The 12,830-nt window shown below is 33.3% G+C and overlaps 1 protein-coding gene across 8 annotated transcripts in view; it reads right to left on the reverse strand.

The window, feature by feature from the left end:
* Positions 1-12,830, reverse strand: part of LOC125052735 (irregular chiasm C-roughest protein-like) — a 94,825-nt gene that overhangs the window by 26,809 nt on the left and 55,186 nt on the right. For 4 of the 8 annotated variants that reach the window (XM_047653741.1, XM_047653740.1, XM_047653746.1 and 1 more), the window contains exons 4-12: positions 12,040-12,120; positions 11,556-11,707; positions 10,866-10,957; positions 9,377-9,485; positions 8,196-8,369; positions 4,140-4,242; positions 3,500-3,633; positions 1,109-1,235; positions 158-303 (exon numbers count right to left, since the gene is read on the reverse strand). In XM_047653741.1, the coding sequence (XP_047509697.1) occupies positions 158-303; positions 1,109-1,235; positions 3,500-3,633; positions 4,140-4,242; positions 8,196-8,369; positions 9,377-9,485; positions 10,866-10,957; positions 11,556-11,707; positions 12,040-12,120 (1,118 nt within the window). The remainder of the gene's footprint in view (positions 1-157; positions 304-1,108; positions 1,236-3,499; positions 3,634-4,139; positions 4,243-8,195; positions 8,370-9,376; positions 9,486-10,865; positions 10,958-11,555; positions 11,708-12,039; positions 12,121-12,830) is intronic. The other 4 variants (XM_047653744.1, XM_047653742.1, XM_047653747.1 and 1 more) reach the window with 2 other exon arrangements.

A 12,830-nucleotide genomic window follows, 5' to 3' on the forward strand; every position in this document is an offset into this window, starting at 1 on the left:
TGTTTTCTGTTTCTTATATTTTGTTTAATAATATAATCTGTTTTTGTTTTTATAAGATGTGATTATGTAGCTGTAAGATTACTTATAAATAAATAAACTACTGGTATTAAATTTTGTGCAGTTTCACTGATCCAAACAGAAGACAGTTCAGACTTACGGGGTCTTGTATGAAATTAATCTCTTTCCCTTCAAAGTACCATCTTATGTCATCTGGTTTGGGAACTGAGAGTGCTTCACATTCTATGGACACTGTCTCGCCCTCAGACCCTACTTGAGTCCTGTTCGATAATATCTTTGGTTGACCTGAGGACAAAACAAATTATAACTAAGTCTATGATAATTTAAACTATTTTTGTACGTCGTTTAAAGACTAATTTAATACGTATGAACGACAGTATCGTCAACTATTACTATGTTTCAAAACAATAAAGTCTTAAGTTTCTTACAGTAGGAACGCATAGAATATTCGTGCATACTAAACATATACATAAAATTTCTTAGAATAGAATTTATTAACTAATTAATGACTTCTATTTCCGCGAAGTTATTTTTGAAATCTTTAATCGTCGACATATCAAAATTAGCGTACTTTAAAAAAAAGTGCGTGAGTAGGTACACATGTCAGAAGTGAAACTTCTATGGCAAACTAATTTTTAACTCTTGTACATATTTATACAAATCTAAAATTTTAGATTTCCGAGGCTTTAGAGACCGAGGGAAAAAGGAAGATATTATGTTAGAAATTTAATGAATATTTAATTGTCGAAAATTAATACAGGTAATAAATTAATATTTTTTTTATTTACTTCTTTGATAAAACACGTGGCGTTTAAATTTACAATTCGTCATTTGAGATTACAATAAATTATTTTGAATAAAATACTAATATTTCATAAATTCTCGTTACGAAATTTTAATTCTAAAAATAGAATTTCTATAAGGTAATTCGCCCTTCTTACTCTCTCTCAATCGGTCTCTCCCTTTCCTTCAGTAAAAACGCTGTACATATTCGTGACGTATCAGTAAAAACTTTACCCTCATGCGCCTAAAGAAGTTTCACTTCAGTATGTAAACCAATTAATGTGTCTCGATAAGTATTCATAGATACCTTTGATAAATATAGTTGCTTCGCTCTCAATCTCAGGGTAACCTTCTACACTGGCTTTACAGATGTAGCGTCCAGCTGTTGCCTCCTCCACAAACACCTTCAAGTTAGGAGCTTTCCCCTTAACCTGCTGGAAATATATGACCATTTAAAAATCTTCACATGAGGTTTAAAACAAATAGGTTTGACCGATAAGATAGTATTTGAAATTTGAATTGTGTGATATTTGATATGAGGAACAATTAATTAATATTCTAATATTATCAAAGTCAAAAATCATTTATTCATATAGGTAACACAATGTACACTTAATGAACGTCAAAAAAGAAATATGCATTAAGTGCTTTTAATTTTACATTTACTGCCAGTTCTCAAATCAAGGGCGTAGAACGGAAAAGAAGAACTGGCAATAAACTCTCCGCTACTCTTTTTAATCACCAAGTTTTTTAAATAACGTTTGTAAGGATGTTCCACATGACATCTTAAGTAATAAATAATAATAAAATAATTTAAAAACAAAGATTTACTTTTAATTTATTCTCTATCAGCAGGAGGCATGGTGAAATAGGAACACGCACTTACATTCTCGTGGGAACAACACGCAAATACATAGACGAAATAGCTAACATCACCGCATACACGAATTCAAGTATGACCAGTCACCACAAGATGACTTTAAATAGCATTAATTTTTAATTTACGGTTACTAAAAAAAATAGAAAAATATCCATAGACTGAGTTCTGACGTTGACACATACTAGCGAAATGGCAACACTCGCGCAGTAACTGTGGCACTCGCCTGTAATGATATCACATGTAATATCAAATACGACTTTAATTATAAATTAAATAAAAAAAAATAAGTAACGTCAACCTTCACCTTCATCGCAGTAGCTCTGTGATAGCAGCATACAATCCAAATGTTTGGTTTGAAAATTAAAGTTACCATTATGCGAGGTATGTCTGTCTTTAATTGTTAAAACAGTTCTTCACAAATTATAATTAAGAATCATAATATAACCTTCTAACTAAAAATCGAATGACCGATTAGTCCATTCGATTAGGACTTACGATTCCTTGGAATCATCACACTTATAACACACCTATGGGCGAAAAGACGACAGTAACTTAACAATTTTACAAATCAAGTACACAACGGGAATTCACTAAATACATTAAAATATACCTTAAAATATAAGTGCGTTCATTGGTTACGCAATAGCAAGAATTTTCATATAAAAACTTACGTAAATATATTGTAGCATTAATAACTTAAGAGGCAAAGAGCGATGCTAGACGCTTGAATGGCATGGCATTATCATTATTTTACTACTAGCAGTGGTGAAGACTATATTTAGGTACATATAATACCAGAGCCATACAACTTAAATATGCATTCTCATACCCCAATTACTACTGTTCTCCCAAAGTAATCTCAAAGCCACTGACGCAATGTAACAATGCTGTCTTGTTACTCATATTTGGGCCACATTTTTATTTTCTCCTGTGTAATAAAATGTTTTATTACGGCCCAACTTGAATATTTAATTTGTACGAACTAGATCTTTTGGGCTATACGAGTTTTAAGACGGTGGCATAATTGAGGTGAAAGGGCATTTTTATTTATTGCTACGACTATTTTCATTAAAAGTTGGCTCTTGAACTTGGCCTTGCTTTTGTCATAAAATCTCTAGTTACTACTATTCAGGTATAAGAACAAGAAATGAACTTTAAAAATGAAATGTAAAATAAGGCATATCTGAATAGCAGTTCTGCCCAATTTTTGATAGAATAGGGGGGCTAACAAGTCTACGGGACATCCAAAAGGGCAGCCATCGCAGTAGATGGACACTCATTTCAGTGGATGAATTTCCGGCCTTTAAAGGAGGAGAATGCTTTGAGAGCAGTGTAGGCCTAGTGGCTTCAGCGTGCGACTCTCATCCCTGAGGTCGTAGGTTCGATCCCCGGCTGTGCACCAATGAACTTTCTTTGATTGAAAATATCGTGAGGAAACCGACATGTCTTAGACCCAAAAAGTCGACGACGTGTGTCAGGCACTGGAGGCTGATCACCTACTTGCCTATTAGATTTAAAAATGATCATGAAACAGATTCTGAAATCTGAGGCCCAGACCAAAAGTAGCGCCACTGATTTATTTTTATTTTTGCTTTGATTTTAAAAAACCTAATTTTAAAATTTTTGTCTTATAAGCTGAATACTTTGAATTTCACATTATTCTACTAAATGTTTATATGGAATTCATAGTAGCTACAGACAAATAAGAAATGATAAAAAATTTCAGTCAGATATATTCTTAACAACAGGATTGAAAGTTTAGACTTTGAAACCATTTTTCTCTTTCACGTTAAAACAATAAATATGGTATTCACTTACCCCGATGCGAGCTGGTTCATGAAATAGCCAACGGATTTCCGGTTGAGGCTGCCCATCCACGTCACAGCTTAGGGTTACACTCGAACCGATCTCAGCTTCTATGTTCCGAGGTCGGGTCCTAAATGATGGAGGATCTGTAATAATACAATTGTTAATCTTCTAATTTAAGTTAGTATAGGTCTTGTGGTTATGCGTAGTGTTTCGTCATTGGGTTTAACGCCTACACATGCCAAATACTAAGATTATGGTGTAAATACTACTAAATACAATTCACAGAATATAACGTATAGGATGAAATTAATACAATACAGATTATGGTGTAAATACTACTAAATACAATTCACAGAATATAACGTATAGGATGAAATTAATACAATACAGATTATGGTGTAAATGCTACTAAATACAATTCACAGAATATAATGTATTGGATGAAATTAATACAATACTGTATCTAGAAGCGGTATTAGAATTATTAAGGCTGATAAAATTGAAGACACTATGTTACACAGCTACACTGAACATATTTGCATATCAAAGCACTGAAATAAAACCTAACCATTTCGCCGGTCAAATACAAACTTTTTATTCAGTTCGAAATTCAAGTGAACATTTTTAAAATAGCAAACGGAAGACTTACAAGTGACATTTAAAGTCAGCGAAGCCTCATTTTTCCCGACGGAATTGCTAACTTCACATTTTACAACCGCCTTATTATGCTTTCGGGACACGTTGAAAATTATCTGAAACAAATATTTTTATATTACCTTCATATTCAAATTAAATAAATATAACAAATAATTAGACTGCGATCAGTGACGTCAGGTTATCTTTTCTAATTTCTTTTAAAAGTATTTCATCTACGTAATAATTTAGTTATCTGCAGCATTGTTTTTATTAACACCATGCGCCTATTTTATTTAAGTATAGTAGTTTTTTTATTCTAGTTAAATTTTCTACACATATAATTATCAAATCAATGTATACAATTTATTGTAAAAACTATTTTAAAAGAGTAATAATGGAGTTTCTTGCCCATTTTTCTCCATATTAAACTACCTTTTGAAAGCGGCAACTAGTAATTTTTTAATATGATTATATAATACAACTTGTAATTTTGACATTTAAAAGTGTTTTTTTAAAAGTCCTAATTAAAATCAATGATTTAACTTTTGACTTTTTTCACGCAATTTGTGACAGTTTTTATTGATATTTAGTACTAACAGTCTTGAAATACACACACCGACAAATTGAATGCCTTTCATTCTGTACTCTGTCCTCGCCTGTCTTAGGGCAATTGGATACCTAAGACCCATTACCGTCCAGTGTTGTTGCACCAACGGTTAAAATTGTCTTCGTTTAAAGATAACAAAATGTTTAACTATATATTTTATTTGCATGCAATACACGCAATTTCTTAAATTGGAAAAAAAACTCGTAATAATTATACCATAAATAAATATAAGGTTTATTTATTTCATGGTTTCTTTGTTTAGACAATTTTATTCAAGAAATACTTTCAATATTTTTTTTATTAATTTATTATATTAGCCACACTAAAACAGTAAACCGATCAACTTTATGACATACACACAATTTATAGATAGCATAAAAATAAACTATAATATTTCCATTTGCTATAAAACAGCGGGTCTTAATATAGCCTTATTAGTGACTAGGCGTCTACTACGTAGGCGTCTGACGTAAACCCACAGAGAATATTCATACATACATAACATGGTTCTATTTTCTATGAATACATACAAGAATAAAAGTTACTGTTATGTAATTCACATAACTCTCAGCAGTGCATATTAATCATAATCTGTAACATCGCTGCAAACATATGTCTGCTGTATTGACTGATTTGACTTGGCAATACATAACAAAAAGTTCTATTCCCGGATAAATAATGTATACTATTGCCATAATATAAAATAATAATAATAATTTATATATTTTTAAAGTTAAACATATTCTTTTTTGTTATTATAATGAAACATGGCAAACTAGACTGAAGAGGTTTTATCAAACAAGATGCAGTAAAAATTTACGTGAATACGAATACGCCATAATATAAAATAATAATAACCATTTATATATTTTTAAAGTTGTTAAACATATTATTTTTTGTTATTATAATAAAACATGACAAACTAGACTAAAGAGGTTTTTATCAAACAAGATGGAGTAAGAATTTACGTGAATTTCATTAAAGTACCAGGCTTGCATAACATATGAAGTGATCTCCTGAAAAATTCACTTTAATGCAGCAAGCGAAGATTACACGGCTAATCCTCGAGCTACACATTCGTAGCAATTCCAAATTCAAATTAAAGGTGGCCTAAATGGCCAATTTCCATTTTTAACGACTTCAAAAAGTTCTGTTTGACTTTTGTTTTTATTTTCAGCCTTAATTCTCTTTTTCGATACTTTGAATTTTGAAATGGTAATAAAACGGCTCTTAAAAACTGAGGGCGGATAAAAAGCTTCTTAACAACTCTGACTTCTCAAAAAAGAATACTAATGAGAAGATGACCTTAAGAATATCTGAAATTCCCTTGCGTCTAGGGTTTCAAAGTCAAGCTATTTTGTCGTTCTGAGGCCACATCATAAATAACAGTAATACAAAATAAATATTTTCTTTATTATAGATTATACCTTTTAAAGTGAAACTTTTATTACATCGTCTCAAACTTTTTCGTCTGTGTGTTGCATGTCGCGTGACGGTCGGCCGCGGAGAAGGGATAAAGTGAAAGGCGCTCGTCATAGCAGCTAAAGCCAATATGGCGGCGCCTATAGTTTTCAGCAGCTGACCGTGTAGTGTATAGACTATTATTTAATATGTGTATATAATCTAAATAATTGTTATTAATATGTGTGTATAATCTAAACCATTGTTAAGTATTATGTATGTCGTTCTCTCTAAGACACAGAGTTCTAATATGAACAAAGATCAAGATCTAATAGAATAAAAATATTAGTTGGAGACTTAGTCTACTTTTATTACTTCCCATTATCATTCCAATTTTCCAAGTATAAAATTAAGATTGATAAAGCGATTTTTATACCCTTAATGGAATATTATCCCAAAATTTTTTAGTTAAATTTATAATGTGAAAAAAAAATTCACTTTTACCGTGATTTCATAAAACCACACAATCCTTTTTTTTTCAAATAGTATTATTGCAAAATCAACAGCAATGGAAGAACTACTATGTATAAACAAAAAAAATCGTTCATAAAGGCTTTCAACGGTGTTCTACCGCGCGCCGAATGAATGTTTAATGTGAGAAATTATTAAGCCAAAGGTAAAAAGGCTACGCAATGTGTAATACTGATGTCACGTGTCATTTCTGTTAAATATTATTTTTTGTAATAATGTTAAACACACACAAACAAACACAGAGGCTGTGTGTGTCTGTGAACCCACTTTAACATTCTCATTTTTTTACAAGTACAAATATTGTTATTTTTGTTCGAATTTACAACCAATTTTAGAGACTATTTTTAATACAACCAGGATTGTACCCTTGGTTAAAAGTTTAACCTTCTATAGATAACATAATACGTATCAGTTTTGAGCTACATATATCCCCAATTGCTCAATTGGTACAACAACACCCCATCCTGGTTTCGGTTCCCAGACACACCTTTTGTAGTTAAAAGGAACAGACTTTTAACTACCTGATCTGTTATCTTAGAATGGGTCGCAGAATCTGACTATTCAGGGGGTACAAAATTGTATATATTATAGTATGAGTAACTACTAAATACGAACCCTTATGTTTTTCTTATCTGACAGTTTGCATACAAGATTGTAAAAACACCACCGACAGGAAGACTTTCGAAATTGTTTCAAAGTATTTTGCATAAGAAAATATGTATAAAGGATAAGTTGAGAATCACTCAAAGTACACGAGTAAAAGCTGACTTACTCGCAGTTCTATTAGATTTTTGTTTTATATAACTGGGGTTAAACGAGTAGCTCATCTGATGGTAAGTGACCCATGGATACTCACATTGCCAGAGTTAATGGCGTTTTAAGAATTGGTACGATATTTTCTTGAAATACCCTAAGTAGTTTTTGATCGGTGAAATTGTCCAAAAGTAAAGTAAACAGTGTTTGATCATAGTATGTCTCTATCATAAGACAAATGAAACACTTTTACCAGTGAGATGATCAGTGGCGTTACTATACCATCTGGGGCTCGTGGCAAATTCTTTTGATGGGGCCCTATCAGTAAAATTGTCACGTTGTACTCAGTTTAATTTTAATACATTTTCACGATTTTCAGAGTACTCAATTACACGTTGTATATATCCCACCCATGGCCTCCTCTCTTAGGCGAGAGGGAATGGTATGTAGTCCCCACGCTAGCCCAATGCGTATTGGAGACTTCACATTCATCCATAGATCACAATATTTCTTGACCCTCTAGGGTCGGGGGCCCGTGTAATTTTGCCAGCCCTGCCACCCTATTGTTATGCCACTGGAGATGACACTTGCAGGTCAACAGAAATCACTTTGAAGTACAAATTAATGTTAAACGCTTCTAGTCTCTCCGGGAACGTGGCAGGTATCAACGAATTTCAAATTAGGTAAAACAATTTTGTAAATTAAATATACTTCGGAGTAACTTGGAGTTGTTTGAGGCATCTCTTTGTGTGTTTTATGAATACAACAAATGCTTACCATTTCATCGGCATAGTCCCCAATAACAGGGTTGTTGTTGATGTACCAGCGATACACCTGGGCAGCAGGGTTCGCATCAGCCAGACAACGAAATCTGGCCTCGGAACCTTCTGGAAATTTGCCATTTACAGCACCATACTTTATGCTTACGTTTATTTTTGGTGCGTATTTCACCTGGAAAAAAAATTCAAGTTAATATTGAATATAATGCAGTGTTATTAAAATAGTTTGTATGAAGTCCCCTAATGATACAAGATTCATTTCTACGTCTGTTTTGGTAAGTTCCTGTCGTGTTTCCTTCACCGCACCATAAACTTTTAATTACGCACTTAGAAAGAAAAAATCAGTGTTGCCAGCCGAGATATGAACGCGCAAGCTCAAAGTCAACTAAGGGATAACACGTTTTAAATGCAAAATATATTTTTGTTATACTTAAAAATTGTAGCAATTTTTTTTAAATATCCTCTACTTGATTATTTGAATATTTATCCTAGTTCCCGGAATTTTAATTAATTATTGAGTATGAAGCGATATTGAAATGTTTTCGTTTGGTATTTATGAACTTTGTTTGTATGGACACCAAATATGTATTTGAATTTGTTAATTAATATTTTTTCATTAAAATGTTTAAAGTTCTACATGACATACAATAATGAAAGGAACCTATAAACTAGATTTAGTTGAGAACTATGCATTCATTACATACAAGACCTAACATTTATAAACTGCGTGTTAACCTAAAAATTTGTATCTATATAAAATTGTTTTCCATTTATAAACGTCATATTTAATATTTAAAATTGATCCCTTCCACCTTTAAGAAAAGACAATAAATTTTTTTAATAGGCCGGCAACGCACTTGCGAGCCTTCTGGCAATGTGAGTGTCCATGGACGGTAGTATCACTTAACAGCAGATGACTTTCCTATCCCATGTTATAAATAAAAAAGAAAAAGCTCTATTACGCACAGTTTTAAAAAGCAATCTTTTCCAAAATTTTCCTATAACTTATCATTTATTTCGCTTTTAGACAACATGTAGCTTGTAAGAATTCTGTTGTGAAGTATAAAGCTAGGCTGTGTTTGACTGTTAAAGCTGTACAATCAGCATTTTTGTTTGTGTTCCTAGACGCAATCTTTTAAGGCCGTTGGCAAACTTTTTTTAAATAAATAATATACTTACTTCAATGTGTATAGTGGCCATTCGGTATGCTCGGTCTGCTGTATTCTGAGCTTGGCAAGTCAATGTTTGATTGTGGTGGGCTATACTCGGTATCAACCGCAATAGTGACCTGCAATAGACGAACAGTCATTACACATAATAACTAACTATTGACAAGTAATAACAAATTAATTATTCTTTCATTGTTAATTTCCGAAAATCAATGAATTGTCATATTAATAAGCTCGTATAGGGTAGGTTGGGTAGGGTTGAAACAGAATATCTCTAAGGGCCTCATAGCCTAGCGGTCTTATTAAGTGGCAGCTAGGCGAAGGGTACCGGGTTCGATTCCCGGTTCGAGGGCAAGTTTTAATTTAATTTAAATTTGATCTCAGCCTTTGGGAGGGTTGTGTGGTACCGGGCGAGTGCTTAAACCGTACATGGAGGACACGGTCGAATTTCTAAGGCAAGCAGTGAGTATGCTACCTAAGAAAGGAGACTGTGAAGGTTTAGAACGTAGAAATACGTTCTAGGCCGAGGATGGCAATTATAAGTGGTTAGTAATTCAACATTCCTTTTTCACCTCCTTTATAAAAAAAAAGAGCAAATATCTCTAAAACCGTGCATGATGAGCTAGCAAGATTGTTTCAACTATACCCAGTCTACCCTACATGTCAATCATTACGTAAGCCTTGTGGATCTTAGTGTAGTCTCTGTACTGCCAGAGTAAGTAATATACATAGATGTAATTATTATTTATTAGGCTAATAATGATTACACAGAAACGTTGGGTAGACAAGCTAGAACCCTTTTTTATTTAAAACTATCTTTAAGTGTTAAATGTTTGGGAGTTATACCTAACAAAATACATCAAAATAAAATAAAAAACTTTAGAGGTGTCAAGGGACACCCGGATGGAACGAAATTCCTTTCGATTAATTTATATGTTAATTGGTATCATAACAGTATGATAGATTTTCTCGACACCAATCTTACGACGAAAAAACATAAAAAGCCAACATCACGAGGTGTTCCCAGGCGGTCACCCATCCAAGTACTGACCTCGCCCGACGTTGCTTAACTTCGGTGATCGGACGAGAACCGGTGTAGTACAATAGCAAATAGCAAAAAAGTGTCGTGACAACTTTTCGTAAGAATTTTTTCCGTCTAGCCCTGTTCACAACGCGCGATAAGGAACTTCGTTCCAAATCAATAAATCAGTGGCGCTACAACCTTTTTAGGTTTGGGCTTCAGATTTCTGTATCTGTTTCATGATCATTTGTCAATATAATAGGCCAATAGGTGCTCAGACTGTGCTTGACAAACGCCTGTCTTTATGTCTAACGCAAGCTGGTTTCCTCACGATGTTTTCCTCCACCGTCCGAACGAATGTTAAATGCGCACATAGAAAGAAAGTCCATCGGTGCACTGGGATGGAACCTACGACCTCAGGGATGAGAGTCGCATGCTGGAGCCACTAGGCCAACACTGCTTTCACTAAAATACATACCTCGTCCTATATCTTTGTTCGTCTGGCAGCTGTTCGACCTTATTCTCGACGCCGTTCCTGATCACATTCTGGTTACCATCAACCCATGTTATCTGCAAGTGTACCAAAGTGTAAGCAAGATCACGATATAAAACTTATCTTGTTATCGAACCCCTTTGTAATTTTTATAAAGAAAAGTTTAATTATTATAAAATTGAAAATTACTCGCCTGAACAATTGAAGTTATTAAAGATAATTCTGCGCCAGAATATTTTTTTGTAAAAGAATTTTATATGTCCCATGACAAATAGTGTAAACATAAATTGACTTGATTAGAAGTAGAAAAATAAATCGTTAATAATAAAATGTATATATCTAATATATAAAATTCTCGTGTCGCGGTGTTTGAGTTAAACTCCTCCGAAACGGCTTGACCGATTCTCATGAAATTTTGTGTACATAGTGGGTATGTCTGAGAATCGGACAACATCTATTTTTCATCCCCCTAAATGTTAAGGGTAGTCCATCCCTAAATTATTATTTTCTTTTATTTTTTAGATATTTTTTTTTATGATACAGCATTTAAAAATACATACAACCAATAATTTTCACCCCTCTACGATCAACCCCTTTTTTTATTATAAATGATATACATTGCAAAACGACGTTTGCCGGGTCAGCTAGTTAAAATATAATAATTATATAAACTACCTCAGCAGCTGGTTTTCCACCTTCAGACACACATTCGATGTCAACTGGCTGATTCTCTGTCGCATCTATGAAAGCTCCTTGAAGTATCCTTGGTGGATCTGGTGCCACTAATACTGTGAGATGAGCGTATCTTGACCTAATTGCTGGAACACCTAAAAGTAATCGATAAATAAGAGATAGGGATGAGATTCTGATCTTGAAAGAAAAGTCGAATTTTTCAAAATTATATAAGTGTTTGAAATATTGGAAACTTAAGTTTCTTTTCGGAATCATGAAGCATTGATATATTTTTTTTTAATTATTGTGGTTCTGTATAAACACTAATAGTGCTAGAACAAAAAGTCTATTAAAGGATGAAGAGTTTGATATTCAATCAGAATCTTAAAATGTACTACACACAAAGTGTTAAACACTTTACAATTAAAGTATTTTTAGAGACTTTAAAATTAAATATAATTAGTATTTATAAGAAATTATAGATTACCATTAAGTCCCGAACTAACTTGGCACTGATAATTGCCATCGTCTTCTAATGTCAGGTCGCGAATATCCAAAGAATAGTCACCTGAAAACAAAAATTAAATACTGTTTTAAATCTGGGGATCACGGCAAACACAATGTATCTCACAAATAATTTTAGTTAGTTTAGTGCGAATGCCAAATAAATATATGTATAAGAACATAAAAGATTATACATTGATATGGTCAGCATAAAGCTACTGTTTCCTAGAAAAGCGGTGCCGTTATCTAACGGCCGTAATGTAACGTTGGGTGACGTCACCCATACATTGTCTTTAATAACATCGGAGTAGGTTTCCTAGAGAACGTTGAGTGTCCGTAACGTCAAATAGCGGTGCTGTCATTTGCATGACGGCCGTCATAGCGGTGATAAACATTAGTTCAACGTTTTTCGCGTGTAGCGGTGCCCATATTTAATTAATACAATGAGTGGAAACGTGACTTGGACGAGCGAAAATGATTGTTGCATTATGTTAAAAAGTAAAGACGGCCGTTATTAACACCCGTAAAATGACGGCCGTTTGTTAACGGCACCGCTTTTCTAGGAAACCTAAGCTTTAGACGTTGTTAAATTAGATACACTATGTGCGTTGTAGCATGGTGCGGGTGACAGTTGCTTAATGTTTCTTTCAATTTGATTTTATTCGTAGAACATTCTGGCTGGGTAAAATTTAAGGTACTACAGTTATTAATGATGAAATATTACGAATGTGGTACAGCTGAAACACTAAGTCTGAAGTCATAATTTGTAAATCG

Source organism: Pieris napi, chromosome 9 (genome assembly GCF_905475465.1).
Source record: "Pieris napi chromosome 9, ilPieNapi1.2, whole genome shotgun sequence".
Classification (NCBI taxonomy): Eukaryota; Metazoa; Arthropoda; class Insecta; order Lepidoptera; family Pieridae; genus Pieris; species Pieris napi.